General features: G+C 35.8%; 2 protein-coding genes across 3 annotated transcripts in view; one reads left to right on the forward strand and one right to left on the reverse strand.

Annotated features, from left to right (window-relative positions):
- The window catches only part of qin (tudor domain-containing protein qin), a 77,185-nt gene that overhangs the window by 36,632 nt on the left and 17,305 nt on the right, over positions 1-23,248 (reverse strand). The gene's annotated exons all lie outside the window — the stretch shown is intronic.
- Positions 759-23,246, forward strand: LOC135800596 (uncharacterized). The gene is made up of 4 exons (XM_065313865.1): positions 759-1,208; positions 19,609-22,046; positions 22,106-22,320; positions 22,382-23,246. Exons 1-4 carry the CDS (start codon positions 1,091-1,093, stop codon positions 22,695-22,697), a joined length of 3,087 nt encoding a protein of 1,028 aa, XP_065169937.1. The 5' UTR covers positions 759-1,090; the 3' UTR covers positions 22,698-23,246.

The raw sequence follows: 23,248 nt of genomic DNA on the forward strand, positions 1-23,248 counted from the left end.
ATGATTACACGTTTCCCGTTTCCTTCGCCTACTGATACGCAAGTACAAATAATTTGACTGCTTCCAGCAAAATAGCTATAAATAATTTAATCGTTGTCCTAGTTTTTACATTTTTGCAAATTTTGAAAATTCAACGTCAATAAATCACACAACTCTGAAGGATATCTGCTGCCTTAAATCGTGCAACCTAATCGTGATATAATTCTCTGCCGCAAATCGTTTCCTTTTTATACAAGTACCCAGACAAAAACATGAATAAACCAATCTTTATTACATTGTGATTAAGTCTAATAAGAGTAATAAGCAATTGCTTGACTTATGACCATGCATCCGATTTTAATTCTGTGCAAATATAGCGAAGCAAATAAAAGACGAAAAGGAAACAATTATTTCAACGATGGTATTTCATGTCGGCACACATTTTATAAGGAACTCGCCTTGTTCTTTACGCTTTGCTTGCGTTTTCGCCGCGTGCAACTCCTGCGGCCTTGCCAAGGAAAACGCTCGATTGACATTGCGAATACAATTTACAAGACTACATTGCTTCAGCAACATTCACAGGCCGAGGCAATGCGAAAAGAAACTTTTGCTTCACATTTTGTACAATGTAGGCAGGTAGGTATATATGAAATTCGTTGTTACGTTTCGACAAAGAAGTGGATGGCTCCGAGTGCCAAAGTGGTTGGTGCGCGTTTTGTTGGCAGGGAGCAAAAGCACTTTCAATCTCGCGACCATCCGGACGTTCAGTGCGCGCGAACGTAGCGTGCTAAGCAGTGTTACGCTGAGCACACTCGGCTTCTTCGCCGCTTTTGCAAGAGAAGACAACAATTCCGCGCACCGCGAGTCGCAATCGCGCCGCAATTATTGTTCGAAAATGTGCGGCACGCGATCGATTACACAAAATAAATCAAAATAAATTATTAATTCTACAATGATAAATAAATTTACCAGTGATACAAAACTATTTTCTACGCAAAAATATTAAAATCCCGCGAGAAAGAAAGTTTTTTGTGAAAATAAAAAAGTGTTGATATCAACCACAAAGTGGAGGACATCTTCGCACACGCACGGTCTTGATCTCGTTGGGTGTATGCGCAACACGGTTGAATTTTTGACTGATAAGCCTGCAAGCAGCATCACGATGCGTTCCGGTAGATTATCATCATCATCAACATCGGCATGTGTCTTCGTACTCGTCATATATGTTGGTGAGTACGTAATTAAAACAACCAAATTGCGAAAAATACACATGGATTGTTTTGTTATAAAAACCAAAAAACAACTTAATTTTAAATTTTTAACATAAAACTAAAATTAAACATGCTTGAAACAAAACAAAAACTAACTGTACTTTTTAAACTTTTCTAAATTGTTATAAAGACACCTAATGAATACAAAAACATCGTTTTCGGCGACCGTTACATGAAAAAGTAAAACAAGTCACAAAAACTAACCGAAAACTTCTTCGTGGAATACGTACGACATGCTTTCGATGGTCGTACTCTATTTGCACCGCGAACGCATTTGCTCGTTGGTACGCATTGCCCAATTGCATCGCAATCAAGTGATTTAACAGCCCGTCGCTCGAGATTTAACGCACATTCCGCCGATTCAAGCAGTGTGTAGTAATGATCAGTAATGTTCGACTCGCAAGCAGACGAAAAACGACATTATTAGGCAAATATTATTTTATACCAACAAATGATCCGCCCTGTATAAATATTTTTATCTTGTTTTTATTGATCAATAAAACAAGAAAACGGCGGCACTGAGTTGATATTAAAGTCTCGTTAAAATCCGAGCATGCAATTTGTGTTGCAAAAATTAATTTGTAATCAACGTAATCAACGATTGTTAATGTTGAGTTAACAATAATAATGTTCAATTCTAACTTTCGCGTTTTTAACAATTTCCGAAAAGAAGCGGAATAAAAATGTAATAATCAATTATTTCAAGTCAAGTGTATCAAACGTGATCAAACATAATAAAACCTAATCAAAATAAATCTACATTGCAAAGTGCTAAAGTAAGTGATTTACAATAGTTGACACTCTGACCTAGTATTTAATCACCGCAGCATTGCGCTATTCTCATTCTCAGCGCTCGCATCTTGTAGACTTGATTTATTCACATGCATATCTTTACCTGCATATCCGATTTGCACTTGCTGCATATGAATGTTACGATCGCGCATGAATATTGATTGATATACAATTGTAAATTACACGTGCAACAATATCCATTTATTGATATGATTCCTATGAATATTCAACCACCGCAAATGATTGTGTAAATGTAGCGACATCAAATTTGCAGTTTGCTAAACTAGTGAACCAGATACTTACATATATGTATTACTACCAGTCGAATATAAACCCAATATGGATAGGCTATTTCGTGCTCATTTACATACCAGCCAACATGTGGCAAATTTGCCCATTAAAAATGCATCTTATTTAAAATAGTATCATAAATAAACGAATTTATGAATTTTGTTACATGTGCACCGTTGTAAATTATCAGAGTGTTACATAACATAACATAACAGGCCGTAACTGTATCTAAATCATAACAAAAATGGAATTGTTTCATTTAAATCTTAATTAAAATGAAAAATATTAATTTATTTGTGTGAAAAATAAATTATTTTAAATGTTTATTAGTTGCTTAAAGCGAAAAACATTACTTTCGGATTAATCGGCTGATATTAATGATTAGAAGTTTAATTAATTCGCATCTTCGATAAATAATCAGCTTGCATTCACAACTTCTTCATATTGGTCGCGCTTAAATAATTAATAACCGCATAAATACTGTTATGTAAACTACTAAAATGTTAATACTAATGATTGCAATACGTATATGGGCGTTAAAAAGTATCAAAATATGCTAATTGCATGATGGAGAAATATCGAAAGGAATCAAATTAATTGAAACTTCCGCAAGTAGAAGATAATTTTAGACAAGTAAAAATTATATTACAGTGAGAATAAATACCTTCAACTAAAATAAATATTTTTTTAAATAAATAAAGTAATCACCGGAAATCCATCATAAAAATAAATAAAAATTTAATTATAATTATAATGGTCAAGTGTGAGATTATTATGTCCTTTAATAACTAAATATAATTAAACATTTATTATTTAAATTAATTATTTTACGTATTTGATGGCCAATTAATTAAGAACTCTGTACGCATATCCAACAAAAATATGTGAGAAGCCATTAGACTCCACCAAACAAACGTAAATAATTTTCAAATGATAAAAACGAATGGTAATTATCCACAATTTCGCCGTGAAATTTGCACGTGTGACGCGCGTAACTCATTGTAATCGTTAAAATGAAGATGACATGCACACATAAATTACTCGCGAGAGATAAACAAACATAAAAAATTGCAAAGAATAACCGAATGATATTGTCTGCAGTGTTCATGTTCAGCCATCATTGTGTTGGCAATGTTTACAATAATTTTTACACTTTTTACACCACCATACTACGCATGTGCCGCACATGCATTTCCAACGAAAACGATTAAAACATTTAAATCGCGCGACTATTCACATCGTTTTCGCCGTCGGCATTTTTTGTTCTTCACATTGTTTATTCACATACACAATACGCGTACGCATTTCGCTGCGTTCCCACATTAGGGCGTACGTTGCGTACGCTCATTAAATTAATTATTCTACCGACACTCCTCCTCGAGACAAATTATTAGCAAACAAGTGATAGGCGGTAAATTATAAGCGGCTCTAGTTAGTCGCGATTGTCGAAATTCATTTCTATGCATCTAATTATGATCAAAGATGAGATGAGAAGCAGATGAGAGAATTTGTGCGCAAACATTTTGCAAGCATCCAGAAGTAGACGCGCGGAGAAAAAAATCAAGATAAATGTGCGAGAATCACGCGCAACAAGCTAAGTAAGAGGCATCGACGAGTGCCGTCAATCGTGCACGTAGCAATAAACAAAAAATCACGCTGGAGTGTGAGTGGAAAACTAGCGCAATGAACATTACAAAATATTTTCCTCTACAAGTGAAGAAATTTCAGACTATAAACCAACATTGAACATAAAGTTACTTATTATTTACAGTTTCAATTTATTTAAATTAACCGTGCGCTTGTTTTTGGTTTGAATTTTATATTGTGGAGGGTAACTCGTGCATGAATAATAAGATGCGGTGAATGGATCGATGTACGATTTTCAGTTTTTGCATTTTTACAGTTTTGCAATTCGCAATCGGACGAAAACTAAAAGAAACTAAAAGTGAATGAGTTTGTTACGATGTTACAAATCGTAAGTGAAACCTGCTTGGATTGGGATTTTATGCACGTCGACGATGTGCTAATGTTAAATTAATGCAAAAAAGGACGTGGATTCATTGTCAATTCAATTCAAAACAATGCGGAAATACTAAACGCATTTTGCAATGAAAGTAATAGGAATAATAAAATTTTCTTCTAAAATCTGTTCAATATTTATCCTAAAACTAAATATGTTCATATTTTATTGATAATCACTTTTAGTTCAAAGTTAAACTTCAATTAAAGTCAATATATGATATTTTACAATTATAAACTTTAATTGTTAATAACTTTAAGTGTAATAATCAAATAATTAACACCTTTCCGCTGTTACGTGTAGAATTTAATTAAGAATCTAGTTTTGAAAGAACTTTACTTATATCGCCAGTAGAAATATACTTTCTTTTACTTTTAATTGAAACATGTACTCCGGCAAATTGCATTTGCACCTGATGGCAATTAGAAATATTAATATACATTCTTGTAATCGATATGCCATTGATTGATTCATTGAACTGCATGTTTGTGCCCAATGATGAAACACTCAACTCGACTCGATTCCATAGGCAATTTAATTAGTATTCGATATTCAATTCGCAACGCGCGGATTTAAAGCGTAATAAATAAAATTTGCGCGCTTAAGAAAATCGCACACTGACTTAATTAAAACGAAAACGAAAACAAAAACTGAAAGTTTATATTTGCATATTCAAATAATTTAAATATCGCACCGAAACTACGAAAAACAGCGCGATTTTTTACGCCTAAACGTTTATTTATGCAAATACAATAAATGACCTTTAATTTGACAGGTGTGATAGTAATATTTAGTGCTAATTTTAATTTAAAACCAATAATTAATTTGTATCCAAAAATATCTAATAAAATAAAAACATATCCGTTTTTCGGTGCTTCGTGAGTCAATTTGCGTTAGAATAAAACGAAATTAAATTAATTAGCCATCGCAATAATACGACAATGTCGTGACAATTAATATTTCCTTTCTTTTTGTGCCTTTGTCAGCATTATTACAATTACAACTAGAAATCTGCACTTTCAATTTTCTTTTATTACATATTTTATTTTACATTATCGTCCGCACACTATGATTGAAGCAGTAATCTGTAAGTTGTACCGTTCGTCACGATCTCAATTTATTTATCTATACTTATACTTATTCGAAAAGTAAACTCAAAAGTTATAATTAAACAATTTCCGTCGTTCCGTCTTTCCTAACCTTGTTGCCGATCAATTTAACAAAATGATTGTAATTAATAAATACGAATAATCAACGTAGATAATAATAAAAAATGTAAACATCCGCTTGAAATAGTTAATACTTAATAAAATTGCGTAAATTTAATAATGTTGTATTTTATACTCATCTAAATGTGGATCTGGCGATAACATTCGGAAGTAGTGTTATGACCAAACCAAATAAGTAAAAAAACCACTTTCGTTATTTTGAAACGCACGCATTAAAACGCAACCACATGCCAGGATATTTCCGTTTTCTTTAAATTAACAAATTAGTAATTACAGAAAGCGCCGAAAGTGTAAGTACCAAATGAAATGGAAAGAAAGATTTATTATGTTCACAGACGCATTAAACGACGCAATCAACGCTTCTCATCCCAGCTAATTTCATGCCTCGAACTGTTTTCGTTAGATTTATCACCGCGCAAAGAAATTCAACATAATGAACTAATTAAAGTAACCATTCCGAAAAATATGCGCAATTTGTTTTTGTTAATTTCGTATTATTATCTATTTTTACATAACTTAATTACGGCAAGAATTTCCTCAAATAAATTTCATCCTTCATAAAAACGTAAATAAGTTATTAAAATTGTTGAAATTGTAAGTTTAGAATGAAGTAATATTTTGCTTTCGTTGGCATCTAAGTGAGCACTGTGAGTATAAAATGATCAACATTGCTTAAAGTGAACGTCGCATCGACGCGAAATGTGCGCTAAAATAACGACTGACATCAAAAGTTTACATCTTTTTAATTGCTGCGAGACGTTTTCGTAACTTCGATTAACTACTGGCTCCATAGGGAGAGATTGTGCAGTAAATTCTGCAAAATACACGACTAATTTAAAATAATAGACATTTTAATATTTTGAAATACAAAACAATAAAATGTAATAAAATATTTTACACTTACAAATGTCTTTTGCCAGTCAAATTTTAAAATAAACATCAAACAAATGTTTTTCTATCAAGTGCAGCGGAAAATTCACTTTGTGCAATTTGCAAACTTAATCAAGCGGCAATAAAATTAATTACTCGCCCGTACCGCATTAAAGCCAAACTTAAAAATAAAACCACCGCACACGTGTGCAGCGCGGTGTAAAGCGAATGTAACACTTAGGTAAAACATATCAAAACCGTTATATTAGTTCAGGTAATTTTGAACAGCGTTCGCAAATTGTTAGCCGGCCTGAAAGAGACGCGACGCGCGGCTCGCGCACGTCAAATAAACGAAACTGTAGGCAGCGCGCGTGGTAGTTCTAAGAGTAATTGGGCCAAACTAGTGTAATTGCGTTGGCCGGATTACATTGAACTGTATAATTGTGTATTGTGTAATTTAATTTGTGCTCGCGAAACAAGCTGGATAACCACCGCCACCACCACCACGGGGGTTGTTTGTTTCAAACGGCGAAATCAACTCGTGGAAAACAACAAATATTTAAATTAAAGTTCGTGTAATATTGAAATTAATAAATGTATAAGCCACAGTAGTAGCAGTTTTGGCGCCTCCACCAATTTTTTAGATAAAATCGCGAAAATAATTATAAAAACGTAATAAACATACCTTTAACGTTAAAAATCCTCAAAAATAATGAAAAACTCACCTGAAACAAAAAGAAATATATATATTATTCACACGTAAAACTAAAAATATTGTGTTTTTGTTTTCCCGCAGGTTGTAAAATAGCAGCAACCCGCATCAAACGCAACATTACCGCATTTTTTTCACTATAAATTTTCACTGTACGATTGTAAGTTTCCAATCCGGTTAGATACAAGTAAAATACCTATCATCATCAACTGGTGTATTAAATGCGGGGCAGGGAATGACGAACGTCGCAAATTGTAAGCGGCGTACGCGCATTTGTAACACAGATGATAATTAACTTCATCGCGGCGCATCCACCGCAATTATCTTCTTCCGCATAGTCCTTCTATTAAATCTATTCAAAGGAAAGTTCACGTTTTGCGTTCCTCGTAATATGGTAGGAAAAACATAACATGGCATAATCCAAACCGCGCTGTTAATTACAAAGCGAAAGAAATATTGTTTTTCATTGGCTAAGATTGGTGGAAAATTACCATCACCAATGTTATAATTAGTTTTGCATGAACAAATTAACGCAAATTATCGCCAACGAGAAAGAAATGGAAAGTGAAAATTTTATATCGTTATCTTAACTACACCAAAATAAAAGTCTAGTCTAGAATTAGTAGAAATAAGATTTATATAATTAAATAAATTACATTTCACGGTAAAATCTCAATTTTAAAATAATTCCTATGTAATTTCGTGAATAATGCAAATATATTAAGTTAATGTCAATCCGAAATCGTCTTAATTGCAAATAAAGTACCTGAGAAACACGCGACGGACTTTATACACATTAAAAGAGATGTTCAGCGATTGCCCTAGTTGCATCTACAATGACTGAAAACGCTATCTAAGCTGTGTGTGGAACATCAAACGACTCAAACGACATACACGGTGAAAGTGACTTAATTGAAGACATTTCTTCGCCGTACTCGTCCGTATGATTATACACTGGGCATATATAAGGACCGAATTATGTCAATATCATATATTATGGGCAAGATTAAATTAACCAAATAAACTTTCAAATTATAAAATGAAAATTGAAAAGTTGTTTTTAAGTACCTATAACTAATTGAGTTGTAAATTTTTATTTATGTAACCGAAACAAATTTTGTAATAAAATCAGCAGGAAAAACTCAAAACAAATGAAAAATTAACCAAATTACACGAATTTTACGAGGTTTTAGTCAGTTGGTAGTAAAATAGAACGTAGTTTAATGATTTTTACCTTGTTCATCGTAAAAAACACAAAAAACTTTGAGATTACACAATGCAAAATGCAATTCTAAACCGAATAAACCTAAAATCGTTGACATTTTGTGGAATATTGACAAAAAAACTATCGAAAATGAGAAAATACGTAACATTTTCCACTCTTTTTCTTACACTTCATCCTTTACATGATTACGACGTGATTTTCCAACCGAAGTGTTATGAAATGTGTAGAATGTAACAAAACAGAGACTGCAAATTCACCTTATTATTAGTCATCGCATAAAATGATTTATAACGTCCTATCCACACGTCGCAAATAATTTGCAACCAAGGCACATCCATTCATGATATAACGCATCATTAACCATCCAATTTATACGCTTTTTACACGCATTTCAATCGTTTTTGCCGGTTCGTCGCAAGCTCTTCACACCTAATCAAACTCGTAGTAGTCAATCAGTTCTACTCGTACACCAAACCGAAAGTTAATATTAACAAGTTCCTACATAAATTCCTAAATTACGATGAATAGAATTTAGGAAATACAAAATTCATACCCGCCGAAATTTGAAAAACTATTTACCATACTAATCAGAGCGCAGTGATGAATCACTCACGCGTATTATTACCCATCCGAACCACAAACAATCATTGATGAATATTGAACCGCAAATTATAAAATTAATACATATTAATGCATTTATTGTATTGTTCTACATTCATTGTTGGTCCAGAAATCAATGGAAATCATTGAACATTCAACCAACAATCGTACGTAATTAACAAACAGCCAAAAACAGATCGCGGACTTAAATTACAGCCGCGTTTACAAATGTGATAGATAGACACCGTCAATAACCAATGAATACTCAATGAGTATATTAACAAGTAGTGCAATAAATCTAAAATGAAGAATATTAATCACGCAAGACGAGATTAATGATGATACAGTTACTTTCGAATTGTGAACGCGGAGAACAACGTGTTTCACAAATCTTAGATTTTCTGCTCTATATTTCAGCGTTATGTAAAGATTCACAGATGGATTTTTAATTGAAAGATTAATGATGCATTAATTAACAATAACAGTAAAAAGATTTCAATGAAAAATTATATTTTGCAATATGATGCAATGCAAAATATGTCTATTTCAATTAAAATCAAATTTAACAATTAAAAAATTTTGCTAGGATTAAATTTCGACAGAAAACAGCCTATAAAAATAAATATTTCATTTTGCGGTGATCGTCCCGGTCAGTTTCACTTTTATTGTATGATTAAAAGCGGTGTCCGTCATATTTTACCGTTGTGCACAAAGTAATACGTTAATAAGGAACTAAAATGTTACATGCGTCAATAAACAACATACGAGATAATAATATGCTTTCAGAAGCCAAATAACCAAACGGAATGAAATTTAAAACCAAAAATTACGACCAAAGCAACGACCAACACGACTGTTATTACATACTGGTACCAGTAATAAGCAATAACATCACATCGCCCAAAACACATTTGTAATAAATGTACAAATGATTTACAACACCATAACCATTTGATATACGTTTGGGCAAAACATAAACACGCTTGAAAATGTTTTCATTCCATTAAATATCACAAAAAGACAAAGCGATAATATTTAGTTGCGCCGTGTGTGGAAGAGGAGCACATCAAAAACGGTCAAATCAAAAGCAAAACGGTGAAAGTGCCACACACGCGAGAAATTGCAAATCGCAATTTGTAAGAAATCGGATGCCACACGTACTTGCACACAGAGTGAGTACACAAAGCAGACTTCACTTCGTGAAGCTACACGCGTCGCGAACACTTCAAACAACAAAATCAACTCCGAAATCGGATATATATTACATTAAACTCGGCAACAAAAGTGGGTTCCTGTAAGTGTTTGCCTTTCTTTTCAATATAAAACCTGCTCAAACGCAAAGTGGAAAAAGTATGACATGTAATAGCAAATACTCGACGGAGAAAATTTCAACACACCGGCAGGAAAAACGCTAATTCATCCCAGAAAGTTTATTAAAATCACATTATGCAGGTCGTTTTCACTAAGACCGCTTTTACTTTAACTTCAAGATTAAGAAGACAAACAGAAAAAAATTAAACGACATTTAAATTTCTTTTTATTGCGTTTTAGTTACGTACCGGCGGAATTGAAATAATGACAACGGACGAGTCGGAATGATTAAAATGTAAATTAATTATAAATTGTGTTTAAACGACAAATTACACAAAATGTTGGAGATAAACACTTTGCCACACAATATTAAATTAAAAGCAATTGATTTGTGTGTGTTGAAATGTGTATAAAACAATATTTACAATTGAATGAGTAAATACCCCGCTGATTTACACAATTTCACGCTATGGGTTTAATTACACACAAAACAAATCGCCCATGATCGTTAAGTGGGTGTATGTGTGTAATATGATGTAATAAGTAATAACTACAGCCATAAACTGGCCAAATGTTCAAAACACTAGATTAATACTTCATAAATGCAAAACAAATATAATTTACGTCAATTTAGATGCTTTAACACGATTTTTATTTATTCCTAATTAAATTCTACGTCAAATTTTCCCCAAAAATTAATAATACGACATTTTTATCAAAAGTTACAAGCAATTTTACTTAATTTTTTAAAATATAAGTTTAATTGTTTATAACTGTGAATATAATTATCCAATCAATATAATTTTAAGTACGGATATATTAAATTTAATTGCAAATATATTTCAAAAGAAATCAATACTCTAGCTAAAGTAGATTTCGAATAATTAATTAATAACTAATAAAATTTGATATTAAGTCGAGTTACCTTATTACCGACCAATCTAAATATAGTAGCGACACGGTTTCAAGTCATTAAACGCCTTATCTAGGTGGCAATCCGAATTGCATGAATTCAATTAAAATTTCAATCAAAAGATTTAATTTTCGAGCATAAATGAACTGGGTCATACTGAATAAAATCTAGTGCGATATTTTATTATTTATAAAACACGTGTGAGTGTGAAAATGCCATTCGAATTATCACATATCCCGCATTATTTTCTAGTGCTTCAGTTCTTCTGCCCGCAATTGCAGTTATTCAACACAGTGTGTGCGTACGTGCTCCGCATTCATTACATTCATTATTCTCACCTTATAAATGTTTACTATTCGTTTATTATTAGGTCGTTACACAACATTAGCCGCGTGTATTGTTGTGTATGTTCTATGGTCTCATTCATCATCTTTGTGGATTAATTGCTTTTCAAAATAAAATAAAAAAATTAAAACGAAAGCAATTCGAGTATAATCCGGCAATCGATATATGAAAACAATAAAGACTTTCAATTAAGTCTTTTGAAGCAATATAAAAATAAAAACAAAGAAAATAATTAATAATTAATTAAAAGTTTATACTTAACTGAAAGTGATTTATTACGACATTGCAAGTTCAAGGCCAATCTTTATATCTATCAATCATGCCGGTGGTAAACCCCGAGCTGGCGAGAAACAGAAATTTTAATTAAAACGTCGTTACAATGTCAACAGTGAAGTTTACAGCGCCGAGTATAGATCGCTGCATTGCATTTCGTTCCGCAAGCGGCCCACCACACTTGCCCAACGAGTTTTCTTCGTTTGCGAAGAGAAAACCGGTTGAAAGACTTTTCCAGCATAGCAACTAAACTAGCAACTCTTGAAATACATTTCCACCTCCTGCTGTCAATAATTTTCCGCACGTTTTGCTCCGGAATCCATCAATCCATCAAATAAAAAGCCGACTTTTATAAATATAACCGAAAGTAATTGCACGATGAAACGCGGCGTGTGCGCAGGATTAACAGACGGTTGCACTTCGTGCCAGACGATACACAACAAGGATTGCAGATTGCCGATCGAAAACGAATAGTAACTAGTCGCACAACTTAAACAACAGTGCGCAATTTCAGTGCAGAGCAAATAAATACAGGCGAATTTATGGCGGTCGCTGGATTAATGTTAATGGACAATAATATATTAGGTGTATTGATAGGTAATACACAGGATGATGGAAGTTGATGTATATGAGAAGTGTAAATATACGTGCCGTAATGACGATTTTCCGATTGTGGTTTTACCACCCAAACGTGTCCGACGGGATTAAGGATGTGTATGGAATCGAATGGCACGTTCCAAACCGAATGGATACATAATACGTGACCATTATTGCTTTCCACAAACATATTTCCCCAATAAACATAATTAAATTTTAATTTTAAAAATTATACTAAAAAATTAAAATTACGGATATTTTTTAAAAGTTTGCCAACCAATAATTCAAGTTTCATCCTATTTCACAAAAAATATAATGAAATACCTTGTCAAAGCGACAAACAAAACGTGCGTACAAAGAAAACAACAAAATATTGCAACGCTTTGCGTTCACGCTTCAGTTCAATCTGCGTCTCGACATTCGCGGTCCTATTGTCAGGCCCGGCGGTTTTGTTTCTGACCTTAACACATCACAGTCACACAGTGTCAGTGATGCAATGCGAGCGCTTTCGGAGCAGCGCGCCAAGATCCGTCGCCGCCGCCGGAGCGTCTCGCGGACGCAGACAAAAGTTTGAATTGCACGATTGCACCATGGCAACCAGACAATACCGCCGCATTACATTGCATCGCGCATTGCATTCAGTTACACGAAATACATGCGAGTAGGCAAATGAGCGCAAAAATGTGAGCAAACGTTTCACTTCGGCCGGCGTAGCGTAAAAAAGCGTCACGAGGTCGGTCGCAGCCGCCACATTAAAGAAATTATGCAAATAACGAGCGGCACACGCTATTAGCCCGAAATTACAACAACACCTGGTGACAATCGCAACACTAATTAACATCTACTTTATAAAATCACTAACAAGCTAATTATTTACTCGCTGGGATGCAGTAATATTCTAGCCAAAACTCAAATTTGCATTTGCATAATAACAAAATTTCGCAAAATGAAACGTGAGTGGACGTGATCTCTGAACCCACTTTCCCTTTTCCCTTCGCGTAAAAAAACATAACCACACTCAATAATCCATAAGGATAGAAAAAGGTGGAGTAAGGCAATAACGATGTCGTTAATGTTGATGATTTTCGATATCGATGCAATTTCGATGGTGTGAGGTGTGAGCAACAGGTCGTTTTACATTCAAGTACGCTACCCAAAACACAAACCCAGCGTAAATCAACAGCGAAAACACCGCAAAATCAACCGCATGATGGAAGAGCATCGTTAATATAACGCATTTCATGTCCGCTTGCTTTCACTGGGCTTGATTTCGTCGATCCAAACGCATTCACGTCATAAATAACTAGATAAATAAATAGATAGATATAATATGGCATGTAAATGAAGGTTTAAGCGCTTCTGACATGTCTAAATAAATATCTAAATAAATATCGACAAATTATCGACTTTAGCATACATTTGAATGTATTTTTAACGAAAATTTATTGAATTGATTAAATGTGATCAAAGCGAAAGCAACGTTTTTTTATTTTTAACTTTCCTAGCGCAAAAACAGCGCAAAATAAATTCGCCATCCAAACGGAACGCTATAATTTTGATAAGATCTAACGGAATTTATTTTATGTACACGAAGATCGCTACTCTTGCTCGATCACATCGAAATTTATTATTAAACGGCGAGTTATATAAAATCAAAATCGAAGTAAAAGTCAATTCACAATAATTATCCATTGTCTGCCGACGAAATTTCTAATTAGATATTTTCTACAGTTATTTACGATCGTCATAAATTAGCTGATCATGTAAACGCAAGAAAAACAACAACAAACAGATAAAACTGTATCAATTACTTTCGTTGTGGGTTATGCATACATGTGGTTAGTTAGTTTCACGGATGTGCGATTCGATCTGGTTGGTTGTGAACTACTCAGCTGTAAATCAGCGCGAAGGCAACAAATAAAATGAGTCAATTTTGTTCAGCAGCCGTGTGAAAACTGAGAAAAACACACCTTTATGATTCAACAACAACAATGTACACACCCCAATACTTGCGGTTTATCAAACCTAATCAAATTACAATAAAATTTTCCCGATTTGGAAATAAGATCCAAGTAATTTATCTTAATCAAAAATCTAGAGTTCCAGAATTCCGAGATTTACGCAAATCACGAAAAGTGAACGTTGCAAATCAAGTTGGAAACTTAATTATCCGAATGCAACCAGATCGTGCGTCTATTAAGCGCAATTTGTTTCAAACTCGGCTTGGAACAAAACGTTAATGTCAAACATGCACACAATTCACTAAATATTTACGAATGCACACTTTAAATTACACCGAGCGCGCTTTTCGTTTGTTTCACCTGCCAAAATTAAACGCTCGACTTGATGTAAATGCATGAAATGCATCAATGTCGTAACCCCATATGCGCATGTAATCAATGCGTAAATTGATACAGGATCATGTGAAGCGCTTGGCAAACGATGCGTTGTTAAGCCGCGCCGCGACATCAATCATTAAAATATGGTGCCAAGTTGAGAGATATATAGGTATATATCGGATTCGCTAACAAATCTAGTTCCAGCTGGTAATTGCACACACTTTGTTTGCGTTTGCACGTGTCGGCTTATGCACATCGCCGGTGGCATTTATGAAAATTCTCCAATTACGGGCCGTGTGCATTTTAGTGCAAATTACAGCGGTAAATGCGCAAAAAGAAGGCAATTTAGTGCATGAACAACAGCGTAAAATTAAGCAATTTGTCACTAAGTACTTTTTAACGGTGTTAAGACACGCGGATAACTTAATTATGAGAATTTAAATTACCATAACGTAAAAATCTCATGTAAAGTGCAAGAAAACACTCTAAATTCCCCGCGGTGTTTAATTAACAAGGCATAAAAGGAGTGAAAAAGGCACCACTTAAATAAAGTCACCACATGCCATGGCAGCGCTAAAACAAAGTGTTAAAACACCAAATACGGCGCAACATTCTAATACCTTAAGTTTTCCGCACAGTGCGCATAACTCCAATTCCTCGGCTTATTAAGCAAATATTTCTTACGATATCTCAACTAGAATCTCATAATGTATAGGCTTTTTTGGCGTCAATAAATAAGCAGATATGTCTTACTGGCCCGCAACTTATACAATTATACATAATAACCAGCATGGCTGAGAGAAAGGTTGTGTTATTGTTTCACGCGATAAAAATAATTTATAAAATCAGGAAAAAACACCCAAGAGTAATAAATTACACAGGCACGAGTCGCAATTTATGCGCGTAGAATCGAAACAATCGCGATTCAATAACTTATACCGCCGACACTAATGTTTGAATATAATCTCAAATCGAGATGCAGCTTTGAAACTCCGAAAGAAATTAATCGCGCGTCATGTCCACTGGGCTTATCTATCGCATGCTACTTTTACTTAGCGTTTTAATAAATTGCGCTTATGTACGCGCATGCGCACTGCAAGCTTCACCTACGCTCGACTCGATGCTGCATGCAATAAATGTTGTTGGCTCGCAATACGTCATTCGGTCAATCACGGAAATACAACTTGCCAACTCTTATAGAGAAATAGAGAAATAGCCCAGTCATTTGGTAGTTTTGCTTGGAAAATAGTGCGGGATTGTTGAAAATTGGTATTCATATAGATTTCGAGGTGCTCTTTACGAATTTCAACTTTGCCACCTCGTATCTTGTTCGCTCGAGCCACCATCTTGGAAAAATGGTGTCAAAAAACAGTTTTTTGACCATATCTCCTGTCCGACTCATTTTACGATAAATATATCTATATAATAAATTAAACTAGAGAAATTTTCCTATAATTTATGTAAGTACCTTTTTCTTGTAAAATTAATAGTTTTAGCGTACGGGCGCCGCAAAATCTACTTCAACATTAATGTTTGCCAAAAACTCATTTCCACACCACCATGAGGTAGAGTACGTGGCGCGTTTGTTTTTTTATCGTGGTTTCCTCAGTAGGCCTAATCCACACGCACTATTCCAAAATTTAATGGATTGTCTTCCGATACGCTCTTCGCGATAGATCAAGTGTTTTGCGTTAATTGTCTTCAGGACCGATCGAAATATCACAGGAAAAAATTTCTTCCATACTATCCGTGATGGGATTATCGTTTTCAATGCAATCTTGGTTCTCGAGTTCATCGTACGTGTGCTCAAAAACGGTAATCGTTTCTTCCTCTTCATCGCTATCTTGTGATGGAACTTGCGAATTATCACAGGTACCACTGCAATTTGTTCAGATAACGGAGCACTTCATTCCAGTCTTTCTAAAGCCGCAGGCTTTCTGACATCCCTTTTTGCATTTGCAAGATATTAGTTTTAACAATGTTTCGGGGGCTGGGGGCTCAAGTGTGGTGACAGGAATTAGCCCATTCTTGTTTCTTTTTCATCCCCATTGTTCTGCATTTAGTTCATTCCAATAGTACTACTTAACTTGGTGATAAGTTCTGAACGAATGTTGTCGGACTGCGGCTTCAATTGGTGGTAGCGATGCAATATTAAATTTATTTTTGTATGCTGATTTTGTGAAGCTGGCATATCTATAGATGTTTGAAGACATATTTTGCATAGTTTTCACATCACTGTAACTGTATAATTTAAGAAGGAAGAATTCGCCAGCTGTAGTAATGATCTCGGTATCAGCCTTTGGGTTTTTGAATACCTTGATAACTTCGTTTACTCGTAAATCTGGATTTTTGCGGAGTACATTAATACATTTTAATTTTCCTTGATGAAAGGGTGCAGATGTAGTATCACAGCCACAAAAAGCGTGTAAGAATAATATGTGATCTGCCGCTGTTTGATCGATCATGCTTTTGGTTGAATAGATTTGTTGCAAAATTTTTCCTTTTTCTGGTTTTAGCAAATATGTTGTATGTTTGAACACATTGATAGTGCCGTTAAAAGAATAAGAAGATCTACATCTTCGCCGATAACATGAACGAATTGTGATACTGTGCATTGGCTGCGACCAAATCATAAACACCCTCGAGGCATTCAACAATCGCTCTACCCCAATCATCATTACGTGCTCTAGGACGTTCTGAAATAGTGTTTTTCATCGATAATTTATGTACGCTATACACAATATTTCGATCACTCAAATGCGTCCGTTTTTATTTCGCTATAAATTCTGCTGTTATTTCAGCAGCGTACAAAAAACAATTATCTTTAAATGAGAATGTTGGGCACGTGGATCGCAGTTGTGGTTGAAAAGTCGTGACAACACTTCCTTTTTTAAACTCAATGATTAGTTTCTCATTATTATATCGTTTCCGACATATCTCGTGAACAACTACCGATCTCAATCCCTCTAAAAGTTTACTCTTATTATCCTTTATTTTAATGCTTGACTTACGAAAGGTCTCCAATCCTTTTTCTTTCACTTCAATCACTTCACTATCTTGCAATGGAGTTTTACAAAAGAAAACAATTTACGTTATCAACCATGGCATCAAAACTGCAAACAACACGACTATTCAGAACAATAAATATCAAATAATGACTCAATGAAGAAATAATGAAACAAAAGTAAACTCGGCCGGCAAAAGTTTCAAACAAGCGAGGGGGTGCAGGAGCACCCTCAAATCATAGCAAGCAAAAATAGGAGTCATGATGACCTGGAAATGAGTTTTTGACAAAAACGAATGTTGAAGTAGACTTTGTGGCGCCCGTACGCTAAAACTATTAATTTTACATGAAAAAGGTACTTACATAAATTATAGGAAATTTTCTCTAGTTTAATTTATTATATAGATATGTTTATCGTAAAATGAGTCGGAAAGGAGGTATGGTCAAAAAACTGTTTTTTGACACCATTTTTCCAAGATGGTGGCTCGAGCGAACAAGATACGAGGTGGCAAAGTTGAAATTCGTAAAGAGCACCTCGAAATCTATATGAATACCAATGTTCAACAATCCCGCACTATTTTCCAAGCAACCACGTTTTTTAGCACCAAATGACTGTACTAAAATGCGTAATGCGGAAATTATACAAATTGTCGCCGCGTGTGTGCGTTTGCGATGACTGGCCGAAAATCCAATCGAAATAAAATTTCGTAAACTTGGTTTACGATAAGAAAATGAAATGCAAATGCGAGGAGCGCGGCGGCGAACCGGTCGGATTGCAAAAGTTCGAAATGTCGTAAAATAGGAGCATCGAATGGCGCTCGAAAGTGATGTGAAAGAAATGCGCGACTCGTCCGCAAACTACAAAACTAGAGTTGCTACAGATACAGCTAACGACTCTCCTGTTTATCATAAAATAGCACTTTAATCAAGGCAGTAATTCGTTCGCTTTGGAATTACTCAAGAATTTTAAGCGCCCGAAATTTCTACGCGGAATTATTTGATTAGCTATTATTAACTTTCGGAGGTTGCAGATGATGAAGAAATCGACAAACAAGTAAAAACTCCAAAAATAAATTACATTGTAAATATAAACGGTGGCTAAACGCTGTCAAAAAACAATTTTGCTGAGTAACGACACAAAAATACATTGCGACATTCACGACCTTTCGCATTACTACATTTAAATTAAATTAATTATAACAATGAGGATTTTAACGAGGTTTGTGCAAGAATTGCACAGCGCAATAGCAAATTATCAACCCTAACAAATATTACACCTAAACGTCTAAAATTGACACATAATAGGCGATAAATTAAACTGTTGCCGCGGAATGCGCGAGCGTGGTCAATGAGCACAACAAAAATAAAACTCGCACACGCGCCGCAGAGACACAAACACCAAGCCTCTCCTCGAGCCGGCAATTTTTCTTATTTACAAACGCGCGCGGCTTTCGACGTCAAACATTTATTTAAATGTTCATGCACGAGCCGAGTTGCCGCAACCGCAGCCCATATTCAGCGCACACATGTAATAAAACACACAAAGGGAAATGATTGTAAAAATGCACAACAAAACCGTTCACCGGAGGAAATGTTGTTTATCTGCGTTTGAAACATTGCAAAGGAAAACAATTCGATCGTTTCGAAAAAGAGTGTTCACCAAGCTCGAGAAACTCGTTTGATCGCTCGATTTAGTTATGTGCGGTTCAATGCAATGACATTTTCCCAATAGGTCTTGTGTTAATTAACTCCTTAAGTAATTACAGCCAGCGATTTCCAAATGAATTGAAATAAAATACGATTTTGTAACTTAATTTTTATTTTTGTTTTGTTTCAGTATTGCCAGTTACATTGGCGATAACGACAACACACCATGACAAACCGGAAGAAGCACAACCCATTCAAATGGGTAATAAGATGCGCGCAGAAGACGGTTTTATTGTTTCCTCCCCGTTGACTGTAGCCGATTTAAATAGCAACACTTCACAATTAGAAACATCCGAGCGACAAAAGCGTCTACTGCCCTATATGACGTTCTACTTAGAGCAGGATTTTAATCGACCACATGGTCAACAATTACCATCAATAACGCCCACGAATTACGCGACAACCGGAGCTGTTAAACAACCGACGATTCTACAACAATATCACAACAAATTCACCGAGCTCACAAACGGCATTAGCTATCAACCAGCGACAAAATTCAATACGCCAGCGGATAAAATCCGACTGACCCCGTTTTCGCTGAACAACGCGCTTCCTGGACCCTTTCTACCCATGCGAAACCCGCCGAATGTGGAACAACCACAAAGTGTACGTGCACAAGTCCAGATTCAATTACAACCGCCGACAAAAGCCAGTTTTACATCAACAGGCACCGGAACGAGCGGTGCTGGTGGCGGGTCAAACAAACAACCGAATTATAGCGCGATATACGACAAGTTATCGCAATTAAAACTTCAGCAACAGTACCAATTAGCGCAAACTTTTACGCGTCAATATCCGCCGCAGCAGGTGCTGCAGTTGCAAGTGGCGCATCCATTGCATTCCAATCAAAATCCACCTCAACATTCACACCAAGCAAATTATAGAAAGCCGCCACCACCGCAGCAACAGCAGCAAGTACAACAGGTCAGCTACATCCCGATTCGTGATTACGTTCACGTGCCGCATAAACAATCCCCGTCGAAAACAATCGTACAAACCTACACGCCGTCGAGTATCGATATCCCGTCGCCCAGTCACGACAAAGAGACCAACAACAACGACGTCAATAATGACGAAGGAAATGCGGTCACCAGCGATGAAGACGTGCAATACGAGCCCGAACACATCCACCAACAGCACAACCTGCATCAACACCACCATCATGTCCCGCTGCCCGTTAAAACTTATAACGAGCCGACTGTCAAACATTATGGCCTCCGTGTGCAACCCCAACCGCAGAATTTGGACGAATTCAAGTTTGCGCCCGTCGAAGTTAAGAAGCACGTACTCAAGCCAGTCATCCTCGTGCGACAGAAACCGACGTCGGCGAATAACGCCGGCAAGCCATACTTAATTCTACAGAGGAAACCGACGCCCACACAATTGCCAAACACGCCGCAGCAGAAACCCTACGACTACGAGCTGCAAATACCCGAAACAATCAACTTCAGACCGATCAAGTTTAATTATCCGACTGTGCCGAAATACCAACAACATCACCACCAACCACCGCAGCATCAGCAGCAAGACGACCGCGATGAGGAAATCGGAAAGATTGTGGTCGAAAGCGTCACACCCAAATACATTGATATCATTCCAAAGTATGAAGTGAAACCCACGCTGTTGGCGTATTCACCAAACTATGGAAAACCATATAAATATTCTTTCCAAGCGAGTGGGCCTTCAGGATCAGCACCGTCTGGTCCCACGGCGATTAGAACAGTACTCCCGCAAGATTTATCACATAATACGCATGCTATTCCTCAACCACCTATACCAGCAACGCCACATCCGCATATTATTAGTTATCAACGTCCTATGCCTCAGGAAGAGTATAAACCATCGCAACCATCAACAATCAACTCCCAGGAACAAGGAGACTATGTAGATACAGAAGATGTGAAATATCAGAAACCTAAATATCGCCCGACTGTACAAGTTGAATACGCGGATAGTGAAGATAATGATGAGGAAGCACCCATTACAACTAAATCTCCGGAACCTGTGTACCACCACCGTCCAACTAGTGGGAAATATTCTCACCCGGTAGTAAATGAACCTACTTATGTAACAACGCCAACTCCTTATCCCACAAAAGTGGTCTTCACACCAACTGTCGCTACTAATCCTGCACCACTTCATCAACACGCAAGTTCCAATGATCACGAACCAGAGTATCAAGAAGGTTCTAATTCCTTGAGTTTAATTCTGAAAAAACTACAAGATACAAACGCATTGCCACAAACATTAACGCCTGATAATATTGACAACAGTATCCGAACTTTAGTGAAAATCCTAAGCGGATTGAAAAAGACGCCGAAATTTCAAAGACCTATAGTGGTGCAGGATGATTCCGGTGATTATGAAGGCAATAATGAAGCAGGGGTTGGTCTGGGAGAAGTTCCGGGAACCGTGACGCAGATATTCCCAGAGAATACTCCCGAAGGTGGCACGCCAGGAACACCCGGTGTGGATTACCCCGCATTGTCTAGTATTCCACAGACTGATTTCAATTGCAAGACACAGAGGTATAAAGGATTCTTTGGTGATCCAGATACACATTGCCAGGTTAATATAAAATTAATAATTAATATTAAGAATAAGAATAATAAAAAGGTAATTTTTAGGTTTGGCACTATTGTGATCTGAACGGTGGGCAGGCCTCATTCCTCTGTCCGAATGGTACGATTTTCAGCCAAGTCGCATTGACTTGCGACTGGTGGTACAATGTGAAGTGCTCCAACACCGCGCAACTTTACGTGTTGAATGAGAGACTCTACAAATACATTTTACCCTTGGCACCGAAATTCCCCGAAGATTATAGTGGACCACTTGTTGATAGGTAAAGATTTATTCCTAAATTAACCTAATATCATTTTAATAATTTTTAAAATTATTTTTAGATATCTTGCGTTGAAGTTCCAAGAAATGGAAGAAAAGATGAAGAAAGAACGCAAACCCAATAAGGAAAACTCTCCAGACGAAGATGGCAATACATCCACATCAAATTCGAAAGAATCTGGTGATACAAACAACTCATCACAGGAGAATGAAACGGTGCAGGACGACGCGGAGGAACTGCGTAAAGAGACGCATCGACACGAAGCATCGCTGCATGCGTCGACTGAATCTGCATCCCCCACGCATTCGGCACCAATCATCGTGCCGGATGAGTCTAATGAAACGACAACGTCCGCGGAAAACGAAGACGTTTCCTAACTATACATACGCACTTACACATACAGAAAATGATAATCCTATCTCCCCCGATATTTATTTATTAATTGCTCTGCGCAATGCAAATAACTATTTATTTTTCTATCTTGATGCTTCGTAACTTTCGTTTATCGTCGCTTATTTTCACTAGTTTTAAGAAATATTTTAGCCATTTATTTTATATGAAAATCTATCGTGTTGCCGAAAATGTGCAATAAACAAAGCGGTGTTATTAAATCTCGAAAGATTCGCGTGATTCGAGCACCGCTTGCAAATTTGTCATTTTATAAATTCTTGAATATTGTAAAATGCCATAACATAGTTGAGTTATTTTTTTAGAAATTAAGCATTAAAGAACGTAGCTTGGAATGATTTTCGATAGAGAAAAATCATTTTGAAAGAATTATTTTGTTGCGCATATATTTCTCTAGTCATTGCGTCGTATGAATAAATAATATTGTGTATAAAACTATTACGTAGACTACTCTTCTGACTAGATTATATATTATTGTTTGTAAATACTTTTATACGCAAATAAATATTTTAATATGAAA

The sequence above is a fragment of the Atheta coriaria genome, unplaced genomic scaffold, assembly GCF_025399875.1.
Source record: "Atheta coriaria isolate IRGN ID8LTWV9N9 unplaced genomic scaffold, Caltech_Dcor_3.1 hic_scaffold_10_pilon, whole genome shotgun sequence".
In the NCBI taxonomy this organism is placed as follows: domain Eukaryota; kingdom Metazoa; phylum Arthropoda; class Insecta; order Coleoptera; family Staphylinidae; genus Dalotia; species Dalotia coriaria.